Source organism: Pelodiscus sinensis, chromosome 2 (assembly GCF_052426305.1).
Source record: "Pelodiscus sinensis isolate ZL-2025 chromosome 2, ASM5242630v1, whole genome shotgun sequence".
NCBI classification, from domain to species: Eukaryota; Metazoa; Chordata; order Testudines; family Trionychidae; genus Pelodiscus; species Pelodiscus sinensis.
In genome coordinates this window covers 89,371,707-89,396,214 of record NC_143053.1, presented here as the reverse complement: position 1 = coordinate 89,396,214, position 24,508 = coordinate 89,371,707, and the positions used below count along the sequence as shown (strand labels likewise).

The 24,508-nt window shown below is 42.9% G+C and overlaps 1 protein-coding gene across 4 annotated transcripts in view; it reads left to right on the top strand.

Annotated features, from left to right (window-relative positions):
• The first annotated feature begins 125 nt into the window (after nucleotides 1-125).
• Nucleotides 126-24,508, top strand: part of CEP76 (centrosomal protein 76) — a 30,371-nt gene continuing 5,988 nt past the window's right edge. For 2 of the 4 annotated variants that reach the window (XR_012901558.2, XM_075921002.2), the window contains exons 1-9: nucleotides 126-219; nucleotides 9,742-9,897; nucleotides 11,397-11,478; nucleotides 11,907-12,131; nucleotides 13,645-13,830; nucleotides 17,264-17,361; nucleotides 18,476-18,604; nucleotides 20,284-20,475; nucleotides 23,937-24,103. Coding sequence is in view for 3 of the 4 variants with exons in the window: in XM_075921002.2 (XP_075777117.2) it covers nucleotides 157-219; nucleotides 9,742-9,897; nucleotides 11,397-11,478; nucleotides 11,907-12,131; nucleotides 13,645-13,830; nucleotides 17,264-17,361; nucleotides 18,476-18,604; nucleotides 20,284-20,475; nucleotides 23,937-24,103 (1,298 nt within the window). In the remaining variant the exon portion in view is untranslated. Of the gene's footprint in view, nucleotides 220-9,741; nucleotides 9,898-11,396; nucleotides 11,479-11,906; nucleotides 12,132-13,644; nucleotides 13,831-17,263; nucleotides 17,362-18,475; nucleotides 18,605-20,283; nucleotides 20,476-23,936; nucleotides 24,104-24,508 lie in introns of those variants that run through there. The other 2 variants (XM_075921003.2, XM_014570686.4) reach the window with 2 other exon arrangements.

Sequence of the window (24,508 nt, the reverse complement as noted above, 5' to 3'; positions counted from 1 at the left end):
CCCGGGCTGGAGGAGGGTCCGGGCTTCCAATCAGGCGTCTGAGCAGGGCGCCCTCGCGCTCTGGCGGGACGCTTGTTCGAAAAGCGGTTGGGGCGGAGCGCGCGGTTGCGGAGCGCAGTGGGCGGGGGCACCGGCTCTGGGTGTTGGGGGTTCGCCATGGCGCTGCCTCCGGAGAAAGCTTCGGAGCTGAAGCAGATCATCCGCCAGCAGCTGGCCAGGGTGAGGGGCAGGAAGTGCGCGCGCCGGCTCGGCCGGGGCTTTACCCTGCGCGCGGAGGGCTCGTGCCGGCTTCACTGTGAGGGGGGGCGGGCTGGTGTCTGCTCGCGCCGCTCGTGTGAGAAGCAGCGGGGCTGAGGCGCTCGGACCGACGTTCTAGTGCCCCCCCTCCCCCCCCCCAGCCTGCAGGCACAATGGGGGCAGCTGCGTCCCGGGGCTCGTATCCCCGCAGCTCGGGCGTTCTCTGCCTTTTCCCTGTCGGCGCGAGTTACCCGCCAAGGGTCCCGCCACTTCTCCCACCCGCCCCATCAGTTGTATGTGCCCCGAGGCAAGTGCGGCTGCGCACCACCGCTCGCCACACATCCCGCTGGCTGAGGGGGGCTCTGCTAACCAGCTGGCCGGCCTTTGAATCTTTACAGCGCACACACTTGTCCGCGCAGTGCTGGCTGCTGCCTATGGGGAAGACAGAGGGTTGGATTTTTCATTATCTCTACCTTTGAGTCTTTGATTGGGACATCGCAAGCCATCCATGACTTGTGCCAATGAGTGCTGGCAGCTTTTCCATTGGCCTGTGTGATAGTCCTGTGGAAACCTTGGCTCTCAGTGGGGAGAGAGGGAGTGAACTGAGGTGGTGTAACCCTTCTGTAGGTAGCACTTGGCAGTCAGAAGGGCCAGTTCAGTATCTAGGGAGTTCTTTCAACAATGTACCCACACTGGCTCAAGCCAGTAAACCTACCCGCTGGGTGCCTTTAAAGGTAATTCTTCTCTCTCAAGCACTGGGTCGGAGACAGAAACAGTCTATTTAATGACAGCAATGTAACATTAATCCACAGAAACACACACAAACAAAACCCAGTAGCAAGATACGGTCCCGAGATCTTTAATCTACCCTCCAACTCATATAGTGTGCTTTCCCTCCACTTCGAACACCCTGCTCATGGCTCTGTCCAGTCAATGCAGACCCAGAGCTTATAGGTACATCATCATGTTGTCTCCCCTGCTTGAGGATGTGGCAATGCCGCTCACTTCCTGCTCCTGCCAGCCGCTCCACCAGTTACCTGCTGGCCGCTCCCTCCAACAGCCTTGTGGTAGATTTGGCTTTGGGCCAAACCTTTGTGATTTCAGCTGCTCAGTGATTTTAACGCTTGGCCAAAAGCACAGTCTAGCCAAAAAATTCCAGCATCCGCTGGAATACATTTCAAAATCAAAAAGAGACTCTTTATGGACTCTGTTCTACTTCTTACATTAGACCGGGTTTGGGGAGGAGGGGGACAAAACAGGTTGAACCAGTCTTACAGCTCACGCCTGGAGTGCATGCAGCCTGCTGATTCGGAGTTCTGCCCTCCTCCCAGTTGACTTTCCAGAGTTTTGGCAGAGAAAGCCTTATTCTTTACACTGATAGTCTCTCTCCTTTAAACTGAGTGAAACACAGTGGCTACGTCTACACTGGCCCCTTTTCCGGAAGGGGCATGTAAATTTCACTAGTCGTCGTAGGGAAATCCGCGGGGGATTTAAATGCCCCCGCGGCATTTAAATAAAAATGCCCGCCGCTTTTTTCCGGCTTTTAAAAAAGGCGGAAAAGAGCGTCTAGACTGGCACCGATCCTCCGGAAAAAGTGCCCTTTTCCGGAGGCTCTTATTCCTACTTTGAAGTAGGAATAAGACCCTCCGGAAAAGGGCACTTTTTCCGGAGGATCGGGGCCAGTCTAGACGCTCTTTTCCGGCTTTTTTAAAAGCCGGAAAAAAGCGGCGGACATTTTTATTTAAATGCCGCGGGGGATATTTAAATCCCCCGCGGATTTCCCTACGACGACTAGTGAAATTTACATGCCCCTTCCGGAAAAGGGGCAGTGTAGACGTAGCCAGTATGACTTTTCTGCATTCCCCCAATAACTGCAAGCATTGGTGGTCATATCTTACAATTCCTGCATTTAGGGTCAACAGAGTTTGTGGCTCCACAACAACGGGCAAAACACCATTCTAACTGTTGAATATCTAGTAGGTCTAAGCAAACTGAGCGAACTATTTTTACCTAACCACACCCAGGATTTCTTTCCCATTCCAGCTGGCTGTAATGGAAGCATTGATTCAAACCCTGCCTACAGGGGATTAGTCCAGAGTGGCCAAGAAATTGTACTCCTGGCCACAAGCAGTATCTAGCATAACCTGACCGTGGCTGGAACTATGCCTACCAAAATTGAGAGACCCACATATTGGTTGGGGTTGATTTCAGAGAATCACCAACAAGGCTGAGCATGATGTTGAGTTCAGTGCCTATCCACTGAAGCTTTGCACCAGACTGGCACATTTTTGCTGATGCCAAGACAAGAGCATATAGTGATGTTCGAAGCATGCATTCATCACATCTCCACAATGTGCTAATGAGCTTCTGGATGATGTTAACCTTCTTCTTTATCTTCTTTGTGATATTATCAAGGTGTTGGCAATAGTTCAGCATCCAGTTGAGTTTAATGCCATGGGTTGTAGTCATGTAGTATAGGCAGATCTCAAAAGTCCACTTTCAGTGGCATTTGGTTTCTTGTGTGTTCATGTGGAAGGCAGAGACAAGTGTTGTCAAAGCGTTCGGTTTCAGTCACCAAGTTTTGACATGTCTCGCATATTTGGAGGTGATTGTTCAATATTGTTTGCAAGGATGAATTTATGGGATGATGTGACCAGATTCTCACTAGGGATGTTAAATATCAGTTAATAAGGGGGTCGGAGCGATCCTGCAGTGGGGTTGGCTCCCGGGGGCAGTGCTAGCCGGGACTGAACAGTCCCATCTCATGGTGCCACCGGGACCACTACAGCTCAGCCTTCCCCCCCTTGCTGCCTCTGATGTGTAGATGGTGCTGAGGGGAACTGGCTTTTAAGCCGACTCCCCCCAGCACTGGCTCCTGCTTCCCCCCCTTGCTGCCTCTGATACAGAGACAGCAGAGGGAGACTAGTTAAGTAGTCACTCAACTACCTGATAAGCCTGTGCTTATCAGGTAGTCAGCTACTCAACTAGAAGCTTTCATCTCTAATTATCACTGGTATACAATAGGAATGTAAAATCCCATTTAATTAGTTAACTGGTTAAACATTTTTAACCTGTTAATGGATTATGGTGAGGGATGGGCGGGGGACTGCGGATACCCGGACAGAGCAGCTCCTGTTCATGGCAGGCCCTCGGTGGGGCTGGAGCAGCCCCTTGCCCATGGCAGGTGGAGATCTGTTCCAGGCCCCACTGGTTAACTTTAACCAATAAGCCTCACCTGTTAAGGGTGAAGCTTATCAGTTAACTGGTTAAACATTTACATCACTAATGGTCAGGCAGAAAGTCTGTGATGAAACCAGCAACAGAATCCAGATTTCATGAATTCCAGCCTAGTCTCTTAAATACAAGACAGTTCTTGTAGGGCAGAATTCTGTGCGGGCAGAACTCTGGAGTTTGAGACACAAAATAATACAAAAGCCTGGATAAGGATTTCAAGACGGGTAGATTTGCAGATATGAGAGAGAGACATTGTTCAAGGTCCGAAATGCTGCCAAAATAATGGACAGTGAATCCAAGTAGTTGAGGCCTACTCTGCACTTATTTTACCAGTATAGTTTTGGAAGATGAGGTTTGGGTGGGCAGTTATGGCAGCAACTACTTGGATTCACTGTCCATTATTAAACCATTATTAATCTAGTATAGTTATTTCCTTAAATGGGAATAACTATAACCACACTGAGCATCTTTTTCTGGTAGAACTGCTGCCATGTTAGAAGGGGATAAAGCTTTAACTCAGTGAGGGAGAACCTAGGATAGTGAATGGGCTGCATGAGTAGCCCTCCATCTCAGTGGGCCATAAGATTGTCATTTAAAAAAAAGGTTTCCAAAGATAGTGTAGTTTTGTTAACTATACTTGTGTGCCTAGAATTTGTGTGTGTGTGGGGGGGGGGGGGGTCGATTTAAACCATACCAGCACTTTGAATGCAGAGGAAGCACCTGGCTCTCATAATGTTGTGTGCGCAACCAGCACACACCTCATTTCATGTACCCTTTAAGTGCATGTCACTTGCAGTACTGGTAAGAGAAAAAAATGTGAACGAAAACCAGCAGAATCTGCAACCCTAGGCATGGACAATGGTAAACTAAATGTCTTGTGGGGCAAACATAGAACTCCAATGGGCCACATTCAGCCCTCAGGCCACAGGTTGCCCACCACTGCTTTAATTATAACATATAGTTGGTGCCTGAGTCAAGGTGGTGAATAGAGATGAGTCTGGAAATTCTGCTTTTGCTCAGAAGTACTTCCATCTTGAGACAGTCATCTAAAAGAAATATAGATAAAGCTGCATGTTAATTTAATGTGGAGGGGGTGAACAGAGGAGAGTTGTTAAAGGGGTCAGTGAGAGAGAACCTAGGCTAGTAAGTGGGCAGGAAAAAATAGTACTTTGAAAATGCTCACGATTGGAGAGCCATGTGCAGCCCAGTTTTTCTCCCAGGCCCCATCTCAAGGCCCTTGGCATTGTTTCAGTGTAAATTCTTTCTCCTGTGTTCTTCTGAGGCTTGGGCAAAACAGTTTTGAGGAGGGAAAAAAACCAAATCAATCAATTGGTGACACCAATAACAGAGGTAGCATATAAAATGATGGGGTCTAAATTAGTTATCACTCAAGAAAGTGATCTTAACGTAAGTGTGGATAGTACTCTAAAAAATTTGCTCAGTGTGCAGCAGCTGTCAGAACAGCTAATAGAAAATGAGGAACCATCAGGAAAGGGAAAAAGAAAAAAAATAACATCAATGTGCATTACTTTGCTTTTCATGAGTGAATTTCATTTGCCATTTGCCCAGCCATACAGTTTTTGTGTTCTCTTCTCAGTCAGCTTTGGACTTACTTACCTTGAGAAATTTTGTATAATCTGAAAACTTGTCCACTTCACTGTTTACCCTTTTTCCATGTTATTTACAAATATGTTGAACAGCACAGGTCCCAGAACAGATTGTTGGGGCACTCTTTTATTACTTGTCTCCATTGTGAGAATGGAACATTTGTTCCTACACTTTACTTATCTTTTAGCCACTTACTGCCCTCCCCTCTCCCCCGGCCCCAATCCCGGCGGCTTTATCCGCCGGTGCCGGCTCCCCTGGCTGTATCCAGCGCTGGGCATTCTGTGTCAGTGCGCACGGCCTTCTCCCTGGGTCCTAGCGTCTGCCGGATCTAGCCCTGCTGCCTAGGAGCATGCCCGTCACACAAATGAATAGGATCGTGTGCGATAATTTTTCTGTGGACCGGTACTGGGCCGCAGACCACACTTTGAGAAACGCTGCACTATAGCAACCAGTTCAGTCTTGATTGCATGCTTGTTGACACCCTCAGAGATTCCAGTAGATTGAGGAGGCATGATTACTCTTTACAAAAGCGGTGTTGACTCTTCCTCAATAGACTGTGTTCATTAGTGTGTCTGATAATTCTGTTCTTTAGTATATTTTTCAGCCAATTTGCCTGGTACTGTAGGGTAGGCTCATATACCTGTAATTGCCAGAATTGCCTCTGGACCTTTTTTTTAAATCAGTGTACATTAGCTATCTTTCAGTCATCTGTTACAGAAGCTGGTTTAAACAATATTTTACATTGTTAGTAGTTCTGCAGATTCATATTTGAATTTCTTCAGAACTCTTGGGATTCAGTGTGTGGGAGAGGACTTAGGCCTGTAGCAGAGGGTTGGCAGTACAGGGGTGTTTGAGGGTTCTGTCTGGAGATGCAGGATCTGGGGAGGGGCTAGGAATGAGTTGTTCAGGGCATGGGAGGTGGCTCAGGGCTAGGGCAAAAGGTTGACGTGTGGGTAGGAGGGGCAGGCTAAGGGCACCAGCTAGCATATGAGGCTGGGGATGAGGGCCTTGGACTGCAAGCTGCCCCAGGGTTAAAGCAAGGAGAGAGAACTCCCACTAGCCCTCTCTCCCGACAGCAGCACCTGGATTGGGAGGGTAGAGGCGCTTCTCTCCATGATGGCAGCTTTAGGGCTGAGGTCGGGGGAGAGGCTCCTCTCCCTGCCACAGCCCTTAATAGGCTGCTGTGCAGCCGCACAACTTAGAGGAAACTTAGGTCACTATTATTGAGTGAAAAAACTTAAAAACCAATGGTCCTGTAGCACCTTAGAGACTAACAAAAATATATATAGTAGACTGGCACATAGCTATTGTAATTGACCGTGCAAATCCAATATTGGACGCATGAGCCATGAAAGTTAGTATCATGAACTTTTGTGGGCACAACCCACTTGTTTATTGAATGGTTCAGCTATATTCACCTCTTGAACCAGATCCTGTGCTTCATCTAGGACTAAATAAAAAATTGCCTCTTCCCTTTTGGCAGGGGTGGGGAACCTGTGGCTCCCGGCTTCCCTGGATCTGACCCCAGCATCTCAGAGCTCCCCTGTGGGGCTGGAGCACACAAAATCTACTTGCTCTGGGGTCAGTGGCCCCCAACCCAAAAAAGGTTTCCTATCTCTGCCTTATAGGGTCCAAGACTAGCTGTTCCACGAAGCAGTCCCTACAGGTGTGTAGAAAGTGTATATCTACATCTTGTCTTGTGTTTTGTTTTAAACAATTAACAAAACTATCCAAAGCCCAAGATATGGTGGTGACGGGGGACTTCAACTATCCAGACATATGTTGGGAAACTAACACAGCGGGGCACAGGCTATCCAATAAGTTTCTGGACTGCATTGGAGACAACTTTCTGTTTCAGAAGGTTGAAAAAGCTACCAGAGGAGAAGCTGTTCTGGATTTGGTTTTAACAAATAGGGAGGAACTAGTTGAGAACTTGAAAGTGGAAGACAGTATAGGGGACAGTGATCATGAAATAATAGAGTTCATGCTCTTAAGGAAAGGTAGAAGGGAGACCAGCACAATTGAGGTAATGGATTTCAGGAAGGCAGATTTTGATAAGCTCAGAGAACTTGTAGGTAAGGTCCCATGGGAAGCAAGACTGAAGGGAAAAACAACTGAGGAGAGTTGGAAGTATTTCAAAGGGACGTTGTTAAGGGCCCAAAAGCAAACAATTCCGCTGTGTAGGAAAGATAGAAAATATGGCAAAAGACCAGCTTGGCTTAACAAGGAGATCTTGCATGATCTCAAAATAAAAAAGGAGTCATATAAAAAATGGAAACTAGGACAAATAACAAAGGATGAATATAGGCAAGCAACACGGGAATGCAGGGGCAAGATTAGAAAGGCAAAGGCACAAAATGAGATCAAACTAGCTACAGGCATAAAGGGAAACAAGAAGACCTTTTATAAATACATTAAAAACAAGAGGAAGACCAAGGACCGGGTAGGCCCACTGCTTAGTGAGGAGGGAGAAGCAGTAACAGGAAACTTGGAAATGGCAGAGATGCTCAATGACTTCTTTGTTTCGGTCTTCACCGAGAAGTCTGGAGGTGTGCCTAACGTAGTGAATACAAGCAGAGAGAGGGTAAGTTTAGAAGATAGGATACACAAAGAACAAGTTAAAAATCACTTAGGAAAGTTAGATGTCAGCAAGTCACCAGGTCCTGATGAAATGCATCCCAGGATACTCAAGGAGCTGATAGAGGAGGTATCTGAGGCTTTAGCTATGATTTTTGAAAAATCATGGCAGACAGGGGAGATTCCAGAAGACTGGAAAAGGGCAAATATTGTGCCCATCTATAAAAAGGGGAATAAGAACAACCCAGGAAACTACAGACCGGTCAGTTTAACGTCTGTCCCAGGGAAGATAATGGAGCAGGTAATTAAGGAAATCATATGCAAACACTTGGAAGGTAATAAAGTGATAGGGAATAGCCAGCATGGGTTTGTGAAGAACAAGTCATGCCAAACTAATCTGATAGCTTTCTTTGATAGGATAACGAGCCTTGTGGATAAGGGAGAAGCGGTGGATGTCATATACCTAGACTTTAGTAAGGCATTTGATACGGTCTCGCATGATATTCTTATTGATAAACTAGGCAAATATAACTTAGATAGGGCCACGATAAGGTGGGTGCATAATTGGCTGGATAACCGTAGTCAGAGAGTTGTTGTTAACGGTTCTAAATCCTGCTGGAAAGGGATAACAAGTGGAGTTCCTCAAGGGTCTGTTTTGGGACCTGTACTGTTCAATATCTTCATCAATGATGTAGATATTGGGATAGAGAGTACGCTTATTAAGTTTGCAGATGATACCAAACTGGGTGGGGTTGCGACTTCTTTGGAGGATAGGGACATAATTCAAAATGACCTTAGCAAGTTAGAGAAATGGTCAGAGGTCAACAGGATGAGGTTTAATAAAGAGAAATGCAAAGTGCTCCACTTAGGAAGGAACAATCAGTTCCATACATACAAGATGGGAAGCGACTGTCTAGGAAGGAGCATGGCGGAAAGGGATCTAGGGGTCATAGTGGACCACAAGTTGAATATGAGTCAACAGTGTGATGCTGTTGCAAAAAAAGCAAATATGATTCTAGGTTGTATCAACAGGTGTGTTGTAAGCAAAACTCGTGAAGTCATTCTGCCGCTCTACTCTGCACTAGTTAGGCCTCAGCTGGAGTACTGTGTCCAGTTCTGGGCGCCACATTTCAAGAAAGATGTGGAGAAATTGGAAAGGGTACAGAGAAGAGCGACAAGAATGATTAAAGGTTTAGAGAACATGACCTATGAAGCCAGGCTTCAGGAACTGGGCTTGTTTAGTTTGGAAAAAAGAAGATTAAGGGGGGACATGATAGTGGTTTTCAAATATCTAAAAGGGTGTCACAAGGAGGAAGGCGAAAATTTGTTCCTCTTGGTTTCTGAGGACAGGACAAGGAGTAATGGGCTTAAAGTGCGGCAGGGGAGGTTTAGATTGGACATTAGGAAAAAATTCCTAACTGTCAGGGTGGTCAAATATTGGAATAAATTGCCAAGGGAGGTGGTGGAATCTCCCTCTCTGGAGATATTTAAGAACAGGTTAGATAGACATCTGTCAGGGATGGTGTAGACGGAGCTTGGTCCTGCCTTGAGGGCGGGGGGCTGGACTCGATGACCTCTCAAGGTCCCTTCCAGTCCTATTATTCTATGATTCTATGTATCCAATCAATATGGAGTTAGCTAAAATCCCTACTATTATTGGGAATAAAGAAATGGTTTCAATAGAGAGAAAGCTCAGTGCACTCAGTTGTTGTTTTTATTGGCTTTAATGACTGATGACAAATTATTAGCAAATGAAAATAATTCTTTACACTATTTGGTAGTGAAGGTAAAGGTAGCTGCAAAATGACCAAAGTAATGTAGGGAAGTATTTTGCAATTTCTCCTGCTTTTGGAAACCAGTGATGCCATTCTTTGCACAGTCAAAAAAAAGGAAATAAATTGTGTACCATGGTACCGTTTCACCCGGGCTGCTGTTTGTTCACAGGATTGTTAATTTTAATCCACTACCATGCTGCTCACATACGGTTCTAAGAGTAGTAGGAGTATCAAAGAATAGTGGTTTGAGATCTTGTCAGAGATTGGGTAGATTGTTATATAGGATATAATATAAAGAGTTCTCTTTTAGATGGACGTCCATGGCAGAATCCGAGAAGTTCTTGCTGAGACTATACGTGAAGAATTAGCGCCCGAGCATCAACAGTTATCTGCAGAAGATCTGATGAAGGCTTTAAGACGACGGGGAATCATTGATGATGTTATGAAAGAACTTACATTTGTAACTGTGAGTTGTACTGAGATGAGGGCTTGAAACAAACAAAAAATATGTGAATCAGAGTGGAATTGTCATCTTGGCATTGTGGAAATTCAACGGAGAGTGAAAGCTCAATGTACTGAAATGATACTTATATTAGCTTTAATTACTGTTACCAGATTGTTAGCAAATCAGTGTAACATTTATTCTGAAGTCCTTGTTTCTGAAATCAGTTGAAGTTACGTGTTAGAATGTTAAGAAGCAGGTATTTCACTAATCATGTAGTCAATAGAATTTTTATCGACCACATGATTAGTCGATAAGGGAAGGTGCTCAGTCCCAACTCGTGCCAGGTCCGAGAGCTACCCCCACTGTGGCTCTGAATTTTAAATGTAGTTAAAGCCAGGCAGGCAGGCAGGCAGGCAGCCTGGCTCCTACTACATTTAAACTGCAGAGCCGCAGCGAGGTACCTCCCGGACCTGGCATGAGCCGGGACTAAACGCCTTCCCTTATCAACTAATCATGTAGTCAATAAAAATTCTATCAACTACATGATTAGTGAAATACCTGCTCTGTCTGCAGAGTGCGGGGGGAGTTCAGCAGGGAGCTGGGACCCCCCCATGAACAGGGGCTGCTGCCGGAGCAGCCTCTGCTGGCGGCCAGCCCAGGTCGCTGCAAACAGAGGCTGCTTTGTGGCAGCTTCCCCTGCCCCCCCTCCTTGCACTGCTGCCTCTGAGGCAGCAAGGGGGTGGGGAAATGGGAGTAGTCAACTTGACTAACCGATAAGCCTAGGATTATTGGTTAGTTGACTACTTGCTTACATCCCTATTATGTGTACAGTATTAAACTGTTCAGTCAGGTAGCAGGGTGTACTGACTTGTAAGAAGGGAGGTGTTCAAGGCATTGTGGGGTTGGGATGGTGGTGGGAGTGAGGAATTCTCAGGGTTTCAATTAGGATGTAAAAAATCTATAACAGTAACCATGTGACCATTAAAAATCCTATTGGTTACATGACTAACTATTTTACCCTGGGGTGTATGAGTAGGGAGGGAAGGATGGTGGAGGGGTGCCCCCATGGCCACTCCCGGGATACCCCTTGCCAGTCCCACTCCTGGGGTGCTGGCTACTCTGTGCTGCCAGCTCTGCTGCTGGCCCTATTCCCAGGGCACCAGCTGCCCCGTGCTGCAGGCTCTGCAGCCAGCAGGCTCTTGCCACGTGCCGGGAGCCTGCGGGCTGCAGAACCCACAGCATGGGGCATCCGGCTCCCCAGCAGCGGAGCCAGACCCCAAGAGTGGACTGGCAGGCCTCACAATGTGGGGTGGTAGCCAGCTGTCTGGGAGCGGAGCTAGAAGCCAATGCACACAGAACACAGGGCAACTGGTGCCATGGGAGCGGCCAGAGTTTAACAGGTAATAGAAATCAGTAATCATCGGCTTATTAGTTAATGGGTTAAACTCTTACATCCCAAGTTTCATGAGCAAGATTTTCTTCCTTCACTCTTTAAAAATGTCTTTGAACTGTAATTCTAGGATGTGAATGACAGAGAGATGGCTTCAACTCCAAAACCGGCTACACATTTTATTGACAGACAACCCCCAATACTGCAAAAAAGTATGTATTTGTTAATTTAGTACCTGGATAATAATTCCATAAGAAATATGAATGTTTACTTACAAATTGTAAAGTTAACTCTTCAAACTTAATGAGGTTTTATGTTTTAGGAATTCAGTTAAAATAATTTCCATAATGTACAGAAAGCAAAAGTTTTTCCTGTTCATCAACTGGAAATAAAATAGTGTAAATAGCAGAAAGACATGTCATGTAAGCAGCAGCATAACCAACAAATCACACATGCTAGCATAATCTGAAATGTTTGCTAAAATATCTTAAGAACCAGTTTTATCCATTATTTCAAACACTTCTATATCACTTTTGTTGAAACTGTGCCTTGTGATAATCTGTATTAGTTTACTGATGTTTTAAATACATTCCTTAAGACCTGTTGGCAGTTTCTTTACATTTATTGCTACACTTTGCAGCTAACATTGACCCAACACGGAGGTATCTTTACCTTCAGGTTTTGGGTGGAAAAGCTTTTCTGGAACATCTGCAAGAACCTGAACCTTTACCTGGTCAAATTTGTTCTACTTTCACTCTGTGTTTGCACTTTCGAAACCAACGTTTTCGCTCTAAACCTGTCCCATGTGCCTGTGAACCAGATTTTCATGATGGTTTTTTACTTGAAGTACACAAGGATAACCTAGGTAAGGAACACTGTAAGTCTGAAAATATATGTAATGTATTGTACTAAGATTATGGATTTGTTTAAAATATTTTATATTATTTTGATCAATAATAGGGCAAATTCAAGAGAAAGTGTTCATTGTCTGATAATGCAGTGCATTATTTTTTCAATACTACATTTATCTAATCATGATTTGATTGGAAATGAAGGGACTGTTTCTGGAACATTGCAATAATTTTTTGAGTAGTTAGAATTAGAATATGTAGACTGATTGCATTACATTATAGATTGTTAAATTAATAATATTAGCATATCAATATAGATGGTGGCCACTGCCACATCTCTGCGGGCTGTAGGCTTTGGTACAATGATGCCAATTCTTTTTCTAAAGAGATATAGAGAGAATATGGTGACTTAGGTGAAAACAGTCAAAATATGTTGTAAAAGGAGTGTAGTGGGCAGAATTATTACCATGTAGTAAACTTCCAAAATAATATTTTATTTCAATCAACATGATGTAACAGAATGTATGTCATGCTGGAAAATCGTTGTGCTTTGGCTGCATAGTTCAAGGTTAAAGGCCTTGTAGCCACTGAAATATTCTATGCTATTGCAAGTATTAAAAGATCCTATCATTGTTTATATATTGAACCACAATACTATGTAGTTCTTTTGGTTCAAATTGTCAGATAGTAAAGCAGCATATGAAAATTCTATATTCATGCATAAAGCAGTATAAATTAAAACATAGGAATGTAGGAATTGTTGTACTACATCAGATCAGAGGTGCAGCTAAGATGCTCGATATTTCAAAAGAGCCCATACAAGACTATTATGGAATAATCTGTCTACAGGAGAAGTTTCTTTTTAACTTCTGTCAGGTAGTAGTTGCCTTGTGCCCTGAAGCATAATGGTTATATTATTTATTTTTTTAATTATCCCAGCTAACATAAATGGTTTTTTTTTTAAATTCTATTAAGAGTTTTCCCCAAACGTCTTGAGGCAGTGAGATCCACAGGTTAGGCATGCTTCATGATTAAAAACCCCCAAACATTTCCTTTTTATCAGTTTTAAGTTTACCTTTCCATTTAATTGAATATTTCCTTGTTTTTTTATTATTAGAAGGGCCAAATAAGAATGCTTACATTTACTTTCTCTCTAACAGTCATTATGCTCAGGTTTCTCTGCACTGGCATCTTGTCCATTTGTCCATTCTTTCCAACTGTTACCTTTATAAACTAAAGAACGCTAATCTTTTCAACCTTTGCTCATGTGGAAATCTTCCCCTCACTCTGTCATAATTTGTCTCTGACCCCCATCTTTTTCTGCAGTGTCTTTCTTTGAGATTGGGTGAGATGAGTGGCCAGAACTGACTTGTTTTTTAATTTTTGCAATAATTTAAAAAAAATTGAGTGTAGTTGTGTGTTAGATTTGTAAAGCAATTTTAGTGGGGAGAATTTGTAATGATAGTACTCTGATATAATCTGATATAATTGTAAAGTGCTTGTTTTCTATTGGTCTAATAATGGCAGGTGATGGAAGTAAGATAGTGGATGCAACTGCTATGTTATCAATATGTGATCCAGTGCATCTGGTTCTGATCAAAACTGACATGTTTGGTGAGACCACATTAGTGGCATCCTATTTCTTGGAATGGCGATCTGTCCTTGGTGCAGAGAACAGAGTAACAAATGTTGCTGTAGAACTTCTGGGTGTAGGTAAGATTAAATACTAAAGCTAAACTAGCAAAATAAATATTATATAAAAGTCACTTGTGACTGAAATCAGTATTTGCAATATGATTTCATCATGGTTTGGCTAATTAACAATGAAAGTCTCTGTGCATTGAGCTGGATCCTGTCAGTCTGAGGAATGCATCGGATCATAAAACATGTTTTCCCTAGTGTGCTTTTTTTCTGCCTTCTTATTTAGGACAGTCTTTGCTGGCATGGAGGATGCCCCCCAGATAAGGTTCAAGCCACAAGCAAAAAAACCCCAAAACTCTAAGGCTACGTCTACACTGGCCCCTTCTTCGGAAGGGGCATGCTAATTTTGAACTTGGGAATAGGGAAATCCGCGGGGGATATAAATATCCCCCGCGGGATTTAAATAAACATGGCTGCCGCTTTTTTTCCGGCTTGGGGAAAAGCCGGAAAAAAGCGTCTAGACTGGCGTGATCCTCCGGAATAAAGCCCTTCAAAGTAGGAATAAGAGATCCTCCAGAAAAGGGCTTTATTCCGGAGGATCACGCCAGTCTAGACGCTTTTTTCCGGCTTTTCCCCAAGCCGGAAAAAAAGCAGCGGCCATGTTTATTTAAACCCCGCGGGGAATATTTAAATCCCCCGCGGATTTCCCTATTCCCAAGTTCAAAATTAGCATGCCCCTTCCGAAGAAGGGGCCAGTGTAGACGTAGCCTAAGGGTAGCCTTTGAGAACATACATTGTTGAAAACACAAGGTTAATGTTTGAAATGATTTAAACACTTCACAGTAGTAAATACATTGCCTTGGTGTAAAGTCAAAATTTGTCTTTTAAAAGAAGTGTCTACTAGTAAGGTACAACGCACGGCAGAGCGCTGGGGAGCAGAATTGGGTTTGCAGGCAGGGTAAGCGCACAAGAAAGGGTAGGAGGGATCTTTTGTTACTGCTTTTCAAAAATCTGTGATTAGGGGCTGCAAATAATAGCCTCCCTTTCCCACAGCGATATTGATGATGTTTGAGGACAGGCACCAATGTCCACCCTTACAAAAACCAACTATTTTTTTAACGAGTTTGCTTTTGTAAAGTAGCAGCATCAAGTTTGGGGTGAAAAGAAAGAGAATGTTTAAAGTCAGTGTGGCACTACTCTGGTCATGAACATGCTGACTGTGGTCCAGGATGATCCCTTAGTACAGTAAACTTCCGATAATCCGGCACCTTTAAGACCCAGGGGGTGCCGGATTATCAAATATACCGGACTATCAGAAGGGGGGGGGGGACTATAAAAGGTCTGGGGTGGAGTGGGGGGGATGCTCCCCTCGGCACTGCGGGACCAACCCGGCAGCACCCCAGCTGCTCTGCCCCAGGAGTACCCGAGTCAGCCGCTGCTGAAACTGACTAGCAGCTGACTCTGGGGAAGTCTGGGGCAGAGCAGCTGGGGTGCTGCCGGGTTGGTCCCGCAGTGCTGAGCGGCAGTGCTAGGGGACCAACCCTGCAGAACCCCAGCTGCTCTGCCTCCGACTTCCCCGAGTCAACCGCTGGTCAGTTTCAGCAGCGGTTGAATGGAGAAGCCGGGGGCAGAGCAGCTCCAATTGTCCGGCTGCCCGGAGCACTTCCGGGTTCCAGATGGTGCCGGACCATCAGGAGTGCAGGCCCATTGGATGCCGGACCACTGGAGTTTTACTGTACCACACACAAACAGAGCACACACACAGACATTTTTGGCATGGATCACCAAACAGGAAAGGATTACTTCAGACTAGCACTTACGCAACTTTCCCAATTTCACCTTGTAATTGTGCAATATTAGTCTCCTGAGGGTAACACAGCTGGAAAGGGTGTGGTTGCTACAGGAATCTTGGCAGAGACCAGGACCTTTTGCTGCTATGATGTGTTCTTCGAGTATCCCAGATCACTTAATATTGGCGTAGCATGGGAAAGTATCCTACCTGTGTGGATGGAATAGGGCAAGCCCTTCACAGAATCTACTGTGAAGAATTGCAGGGTACCTCCATGAGAGCTTCCTAGAGATTTCCATGGAGGATTCTCTGTCCATCCCCAGGCACATAAACAGGCTTTTCTAAGGAGCTCCCTCTGTGTAACTGAACTGACTCCACTGTATCCTAAGTATTTACCTCAGATTAAACATTAACCCCTATGGTGTGACTACAAATGTGCATTCATCAGAGGTGCCTTCCCTGCCATCAGGGTCCAGCAATAATATGTCCTGGGAGCATTGTTTATCAAATCTTTTCCAACGCTGCGTGGATTTTTTCCATCTATGTGTGGAATACATTTTTATATGTGAATTGAGGCATGTGCAAACATTCAACACCAGTAGAAACAATAAATCTAGCTGTGGGTACTCTGCTAATCAGCTGAGTGGCATTTGATCTCTTCTGGGGGGCTACACAAGCACACAGCTTACAGGGAGTACTGCCTGGGAGGGGATTGGCACCAGAATTAGAAAGAGGTCCTGGCTATCTGGGAGAATGAATCATTTGCTTTCCTGCTGTGCATTTTCCACCTCCTCCTCTTCATTTTCATCAGCAATATCTTCATTGTTGCTCAAGGCACCCCAGTGTCCTGGGAGGTATCCACAGAGAGATACAGGTGGGGTCTTTGCCTAAAATGGCATACAGCTGCTCATAGAAGCAGCATGTCTGTGGCTCAGAACCAGAGTGACTATTTGCCTCCCTAGTCTTCTGGTATGCTTGTCTGAGCTTGATTTTCTTGCAACGTTGCTGTGTGTCCCTGGTGAAGCCCTTGTCCCCTATTCCCTAAGCGATTTTGGCGGTGTCAGCATTTTTTCTACTGGTTCAGAGTTCTGCCTAGACAGGCTCTCTTCCCCACACAGCAGTCAGCTCAAATGTCTCCTATATGCTCAGGGCTGCAGTGCATTTGTGGCCCTGAGTATGCATACTTAGCTGTGCTGGTAAGCTCTCCACATTGATCAAACGGGAAATGAGAATTCAAAAGTTCCCAAAGATTTCCTGTGTACCTGGCTGAAGTACAGTGGTATTGAAAGTGGTATTCAGTGCAGTCACACAGCACTTTGTTTACACTACACTTAAGTTGATCTGGGAGGGTTGCTTCTTGTTAAGAAATTAATTTTACAAGCCTTTTATGTCAGTCGAAAGGATAGCGTGGACACACATGAATTATAACTGTTGACCTAATGCCATACTATAGATCAGGCCTAAGTGAAGTCATCCCTTATTCTTGACTGGTGTCTCAAGATGCTGCTGTCGTACATATAATAAAGTACACAAATATTTAAGCATCAGTCTAATGATCGTAAGAGAGACTGGCATCTGTCAAGAATCAAAAGGGACTGATAAAAGAATTTTAAAAGTAGAGAATTTTGTAATATGTTCGTTATTGGTAGACCAATCTGTGTCTTAGATGTCTCTAAAATTCTCAGCAAATTGACCAAGCAGTATTTTGGTTTAAAGGTACAGAATCAAAGGTTTCTGTTGGAGTCCTAAATATCCGACTTGAGATGTACCCACAACTAAATACGACATTGTCCCAAGAAATAGTTAATACTCAAGTAAGTAATTCAAAATTTGTACAGAAAGTGATTTTGTTTTGTTTTTAAATTAACCAAGCTGTCAAATTGCAGACTTGTTGATATATAGATTGCAAGGCCGGGATGGACCATTGTCATCCTACTCCAAATTCCTGTGTAACACAGGCTAAAGAACGTCCCCAAAACAATTCTTAGAGCAAAATTTCCGGAGATGGAGAATTCACCATGACCTTTGGCAAACTGTTAGAATGATTAATTACAATTGCTGTTAAAAATTTGCACCTTATTTCCAGTCTGAATTTGTCTACCTTCCATTTCCAGCCATTGAGTTGGGTTATGCCTTTCTCTGTTAAATTGAAGAGCTCATTATCGAATATTTGTTCCCTTTATAGGTACTTACAGATTGTAATAAAATCACTCTGTAACCTTTGTGTTAAACTAGATGGACTGAGCTCCTTGAGGCTTTCTCTTGAAGTATAGAGAGTATTCTCCTGTGATCATTAATTTTTAAATTGTCTTGAAGGGTATTCATTGAACAATGATATTAATCTAAAAATTCTCTACAAGCAACTGTTTCTCCTGTGTAATTTTAAAAATATATAATTTTATCTCAAATTACATTACTATTTACATTTTATCTTCTAAACTTAATTTTATTGTGATAATTATAGTTCTTTAGTACACTTTTGGGCAGAAAAGTAAGGAAACTTCAGTGCATTTATTTCCCTTGTGTACATGATATATATGTTTGTCTCCTTACTACCTTTCCCTTCATGAGGAAAGCTAGTAAATATTCTCATAAAGACAGAGAAGTTGTTCCTCACTTTCATTAACAAGATACACAACACTGATGACAAATCTAGAAGTGCTTTGATGTGTTAGCATGCAAATAAAAGGATTTTTTCATTAGTTGTTAGGAAATATTTCAAAATTTAATTTCAACTTCTAAGTAAGATTACTTTTAACACTTAAATAACTGGTGGGTTTTTTTTAAATATCAAGGTGTTTTTTAAGAATAGAAAGATTTGATGAAGCTGCAACTTATCATGATGACTGTTTATAGTTTAAAATATTATTTCATAACATTAATGTCTATTAGGAATATTAAAGCTAAATACATTTATTTCTACTATAGCTTGCCTTAGAACGCCAGAAAACAGCAGAAAAAGAACGTTTGTTTCTCGTGTATGCTAAGCAGTGGTGGAGAGAATACTTGCAGATCAGGCCTTCACATAACACCAGGCTAGTAAAGATTTTTGCACAGGTTTGTGAATTCTTCTAAAAGGTTCAAATATCTGCTCTACTCCAAATTTAAGTTCTTTTAATTGTATGTAGAGACTACAGCTATAAGTACCCTGTTTTGTATAAGACCGTATAGGTACAGAATGTCTATTGAAATGCGATATAAAATTTTATCCTAATGAATGTAAGATTTCTGCATTGCTTACAACTGGCAAAACATTAAGTGAATTATGAAGGTCATTCCAAACATGGTCTTGTCACACTAAACCATCATTGTATGTTAGATACACTACAGAACAACTTTTAATAATATTTTAGAGTTTTAAAAATTACAGTGGAGCTATTTTATTGAAACTGCTCAGAGTTTAATAATGTTACAGTAAGTTCCAGTAGAGATAGAGAAGACAAGAGAGACAGTCAAAATTGCATAGTAAATGTATTTATCATCTGACTACCACCACCACATATGTGGCACAGAAGTATAGTCATGGAAGACATGGCCGAGTTATGTCCTCTGCCTACTATTCTATTTTCTTCAGAATTCTGATGAGCTACAAATAGATTAGTTTAAGAGAAGTGGCAGCTATCTGAGAAGTATTTCTTCCTCCATTCAAATATAGGTTTTTCTTCCCATTGTTACATCTAACCAAGGCCTGAACATTAACATCTCATGTTTTTTAAGTCCATTATTTCCTGAAGCTACAAGCCTAAATAAAAGAAACTAAAAACTTCTGTTCCTAGAATATACTTTCGGTGTCCCATTGGGTGCTTATAGAATATGTACACTAAAAGGTTTTATTATCATGACCTGTATAACTTATTAGTAGTTTTTTCTTGGCCATGGGATATTGCAGTGGTGAAAGTGAATTTTTATACTGTTTGAAACTCTTAAAAATTATGAAGAAGATGGTGCTACAGACTTTCCTCTACAGCAAATCATAACCTGATAGGACATCTTTCAGACTCTTAAAATTCTGATTTCTTGGAGATGTTGAGGAAGAGATGAGAAATATTAACATCTGATTTTATGTAAATTAAAATAATACAAATATGCATTTATTTACCTTTGAAATATTGTGGGAGGGTATTGGAACGGGATATAGAATATATCAATAGCTCAAATCCAGCCCTGGTTGGTAATAATATAAAGGTTTATTGCAGTGTGACAATATTAAGTAGGTCTTGAACGTTTACTCTCGTGACAGTATTTTTGGCTTTTATTCAGGAACTTCTGACTAAATGGTACTAATCTCTTTAATATTTTTGTCTTTGAATTTTACATTATGACATGTTAATGAAACTATTTTAATTTGATTGCATTTGCCTGTGTAACATCCTGAGTTATTCTGGAGTGAATGCACTTTTTATAAGTAAAATTAACCCTTTTTACCAATATCAGGCTAAGTCTACACTTGCACTTAATCGACAAAACTTTTGTTGTTCATGGGTGTTTAACTTCCTTCCTCTTCCCATTGAACGACAAAGTTTTGTCACAACAGGTGAAAGTGTGAACAATGCTTTGTTGGTAGGAGCACTCTGGTTTTTTTTTGTAAATGACCTCTTTTAAAGCAAAAGATCAGTTAGCTACACACACATTTAGTTTTGCGATGCAGCTGTTTATTCCCAGAAAGACTGATGGCATCTTATTTTTACATGGAACTTTGATTAATTCCCATTCATTGCAGTTTTTTTTATGTTAAGGATGAAAATGGGATCAACCGTCCAGTATGTTCATATGTCAGACCACTTCGAGCAGGCCGGTTGCTGGACACACCCAGGCAAGCTGCAAGATTTGTTAACGTCCTTGGTTATGAAAGAGCTCCAGTCATTGGAGGAGGTGGTGGTAAACAAGAACAATGGTGCACCCTTCTGGCTTTTCTGTGTAGAAACAAGGTATATTGAGATACTCCTTTATGTAAAACAATGTGTTTTTTTAATAATGCAGGGCAGTATTTTAAGTTATTACTATTTGTATATTGAAAAATATACACATTAAACTCCATTTCAAAGGAGATATGTTCTAACTTACACATGATAACCCTTGCTGGCCTTGTATTTTTTGTATCATGATATGTACTAGGGATGTTAAATTTAGTTTAATCAACTAATCGACTAGTTGATTTTCCATTAACTAGTCGATTAGTCAGTAAGTGGGGGTGCTGCAGCAGGGTTAGCTCCTGGGACCGGGAGCTAACCCCACTGCAACTCTACCTTTTAAATGTATTAAGAGCCATCAGTGGGACCCAGTGCAGCTGAGACAGCTAATTCCTGGCTTATGCCAGGACCCCCCAGCCCTGCTGCACATCAGCCTGCCTTTCCCCTGCACTGCGCTTCTGCTTTTTAAATATAGTAAGAGCCAGCATCCCTAATATGTACATAAACAGTAGGTAAGCAGCATTTGGAATGATCCAAAGAAAGATGATGAGTCTTTCTCTTTGAAAGGGGATATGATATAAACAGGTTGGAAATAAATCTTTTTATTCATTTTTAACAACATACATTAGATACATTTTATCCTGGATTACATCTACTGTATTTTTTATGGTGTGATTAAATATCTTCTTTCATCAAGAGTAATCCCAGAATGCAACACAGAGAAACAAGAATCTTCTCCACTGAAGTGCTATCACACCTAGGCTATGTCTACACTGGCACCCTTTTCCGGAAATGCTTAAAACGGAACAGTTTTCCGTTATAAGTATTTCCGGAAAAAGCACGTCTATATTGGCAGGATGCTTTTCCAGAAAAGCACTTTTTCCGGAAAAGCGTCCATGGCCAATGTAGATGCGCTTTTCCGCAAAAAATCCCCGATCGTCATTTTCGCGATCGGGGCTTTTTTGCGGAAAAGACTACTGTGCTGTCTACACTGGCCCTTTTCCAGAACAGTTTTTCCGGAAAAGGACTTTTGCCCGAACGGGAGCAGCATAGTTTTTCCGGAAAAACAATGACAATTTTACATTAGATCGTCATTGCTTTTCCGGAAAAGCAAGCGGCCAGTGTAGACAGCTGGCAAGTTATTCTGGAAAAGCGGCTGCTTTTCCGGAATAAGTGGCCAGTGTAGACACGGCCCTAAAGTATTACCCCTTAATAATAATCTTACCTATATGTTTAACATAGGATGTGCAGAATTCCAGTGCTTTTTTTGTGATGGTATGCACCGGTACAGCGTACCATCACCTTTTTTTGGGAGCACTCACTGCTTTCCCTCGGCACAGCCCCCAGCGAACCCTAGGAGCACTCGCGCCGTGCCAGACGGAAGCCAGCTTGGGACAGTTAAAGGGGCCCCGACTGCATTTTTGCCGCAACGTGGGTTGTTTTTGTTTTGTTATTTTGTTTTTTTGTTGGGCTTCTGGCAACCCTAGTATCAGCACCTTTCTTTTATTTTTTTTAAACAAAAAAAGCACTGCAGAATAACATAGCCAACTGAAACTGCAGACAGAGTTTAAATAGGCAGAATGTCGTTTTCCAAGCTGAAATTTAGTTAGAATATTACACTATTTCAGTGAGAGGTTATGGGATCTTTAATGAACACAAGTGGATAAAAGATTTAATTTTTTTCTCCTTCAACATCATAATGACTCCTAGCATCAAGTGAGGGCTTTATGGATTTACCAACACTACTTTCATTAAGTGCTTTTGGGGGTCTTTTACATTAACATTGAAACATGTTCAGCATATAAAATAATATATAAATTCAACAAAACATACATCATACAAATAATTCAGGAATGTCACATTCAACTTTCCTGAAAAGATTCATAGCCTATAGTGGAGTGTTATGCTTCATGGAGTACTTTTAGAAAACTTTTTTCTTAGAGGCGAAAGTAGAGAATATCATATGTATTTTAAGGAAGACCACATCTGACCTCTTTAGTAAAAACTTGGATACCAGTACTATTTCGAAATAACAGATGCTATTAAGATGTGGTTATTTCGAGAGAAAACCCTTCTCTCGAAATAACTCTTAATACTCATACAAGGAGGTTTACCAGTTATTTTGAGAGAAGGGTTTTCTCTCTAAATAACCGTGTCTTAACAGCATCCGCTATTTCAAAATAGCACTATTTCAAAATAGCACCATAATGTGAATATGCAAATGAATCCCGGCTTCATTTGCAATTTCGAATATCTTCATTTACATCCCTCTCTCGAAAGAGGGTGCAAATGTAGATATACCCTAAGAGACTTGTTGGTGGAGAAATGATTCTGTCTCTGAAAAGGTTTAATAGGCTACTAGAATAGAGTAATAAGTTTGTCTATAAAATGAGTTGGAGATCTCAGATTGGTTCTTTGTGGACAAGTGTCTATACAGGCAGTTCACGGGTTACGTACAAGATAGGGACTATAGGTTTGTTCTTAAGTTGAATTTGTACATAACTCGGAACTGGCTCCAGATTCAGCCGCTGCTGCTGAAACTGACCAGGGGCTGACTACAGGAAGCCCGAGGCAGAGTTGCTCTGCCCCCAGCTTCCTGGAATCAGCCACTGATCAGTTTCAACAGCGGCTGAATCTGGAGCCTGGGACAAAACAGCTGGGGCGCTGCCGGGTAGGTCCCCCCAGGACCAACCCGGCAGCACCCCAGCTGCTCTACCCCTAGCTGCGCGCCCCCCCCCCCCCCCAGCAGACCAGGGAGACCCAGAGCAAAGCCATGGAGGCGGCGGGGTCCCGCGCCTCTGCGGCTTTGCTCCGGATGTCCCTGGTCCGCTGGGGGGGGGGGGTCCCCAGCAGACCAGGGACACCCGGAGCAAAGCCTTGGAGGCGCGGGACCCTGCCGCCTCTGCGGCTTTGCTCGGGGTGTCCCTGGTCTGCTGGGGACCCCCCCAGCAGACCAGGGACACCCGGAGCAGCTTTTCTCACCCCGGAGGACGCGGTGGCGGGACCACTGCGCGTCTGGGTGGTCCCGCCGCCCGCGAGTTCCGGGGCGAGAAAAGCCCCGTTCATAACTCGGGGACTGCTTGTATAATGAAACCACCACAAAACTATCAGTCTCCTGTGAGAAGGTGAAAATGTATTGAGAATAGAAAATGGCACACATCTCATGCCCCTTTAGAAATAGTGCTTCTGGAATATAGCTGAGGCACACTGGCAGGTTAGTGCATGCACTTGTCTTAGAGTATTTATTGTATGTATGGATTATTTCTTACCATTCCTCTTCTGTACTTGTTCTCCAGGTAGTATAGTCTCTCTAGTAATCAAACCTGCCACCTTCCATGATGCACAAATGATTCTTTTACAAATATTATTATTCTGCTGTGCTCTTTTTGTGGATAATTTTTAAATAAGGCTTGGTACATCATGATTGGAAGATTACTGCATTTTTGTTCACACAATTAATAAATATATTCGCTATCTAGGGTGACTGTGAAGATCATGCCACCCTTCTGTGCAGCCTTCTCCTTGGATATGGATTGGAAGCCTTTGTTTGTGTAGGAACGAAAGCAAAAGGGGTCCCTCACACATGGGTAATGACTTGTGGTACTGATGGAACCATCACTTTTTGGGAGAGTTTAACAGGACATAGGTGAGTAAAACGAGTTTAGGGGGATTAAGACAATGTAAAATGTATTTTCCTGAACACAGTAACATTAATGCACATTCCCACCTTTTGGGTTTGTGTGTAAAAACCCGTGGAACTAAAACAAGGGGCTGCTGGCTCTGAGGCAAGTGTCACTTCTTTATCACAAGCAGGAGCCCAGGAGAAATTGCCACTTAAGAAGTACTGAGAGGCTAAGCATTGCAGGAAATCCTGCCCTAAAGGCTTGACAGCCTTTCATGATTACCTGATTAGCTGGCACTCTTCATATAAACCAAGAGACCAATTTGGGTGTTGTCTGAGCAACATAGACCTCTAGTGCATTTTTGCCCTAACACACGACCTCACTACTGCTCATTGCAACTTACCTGGATTTGAGACTCTTGGCTCTCC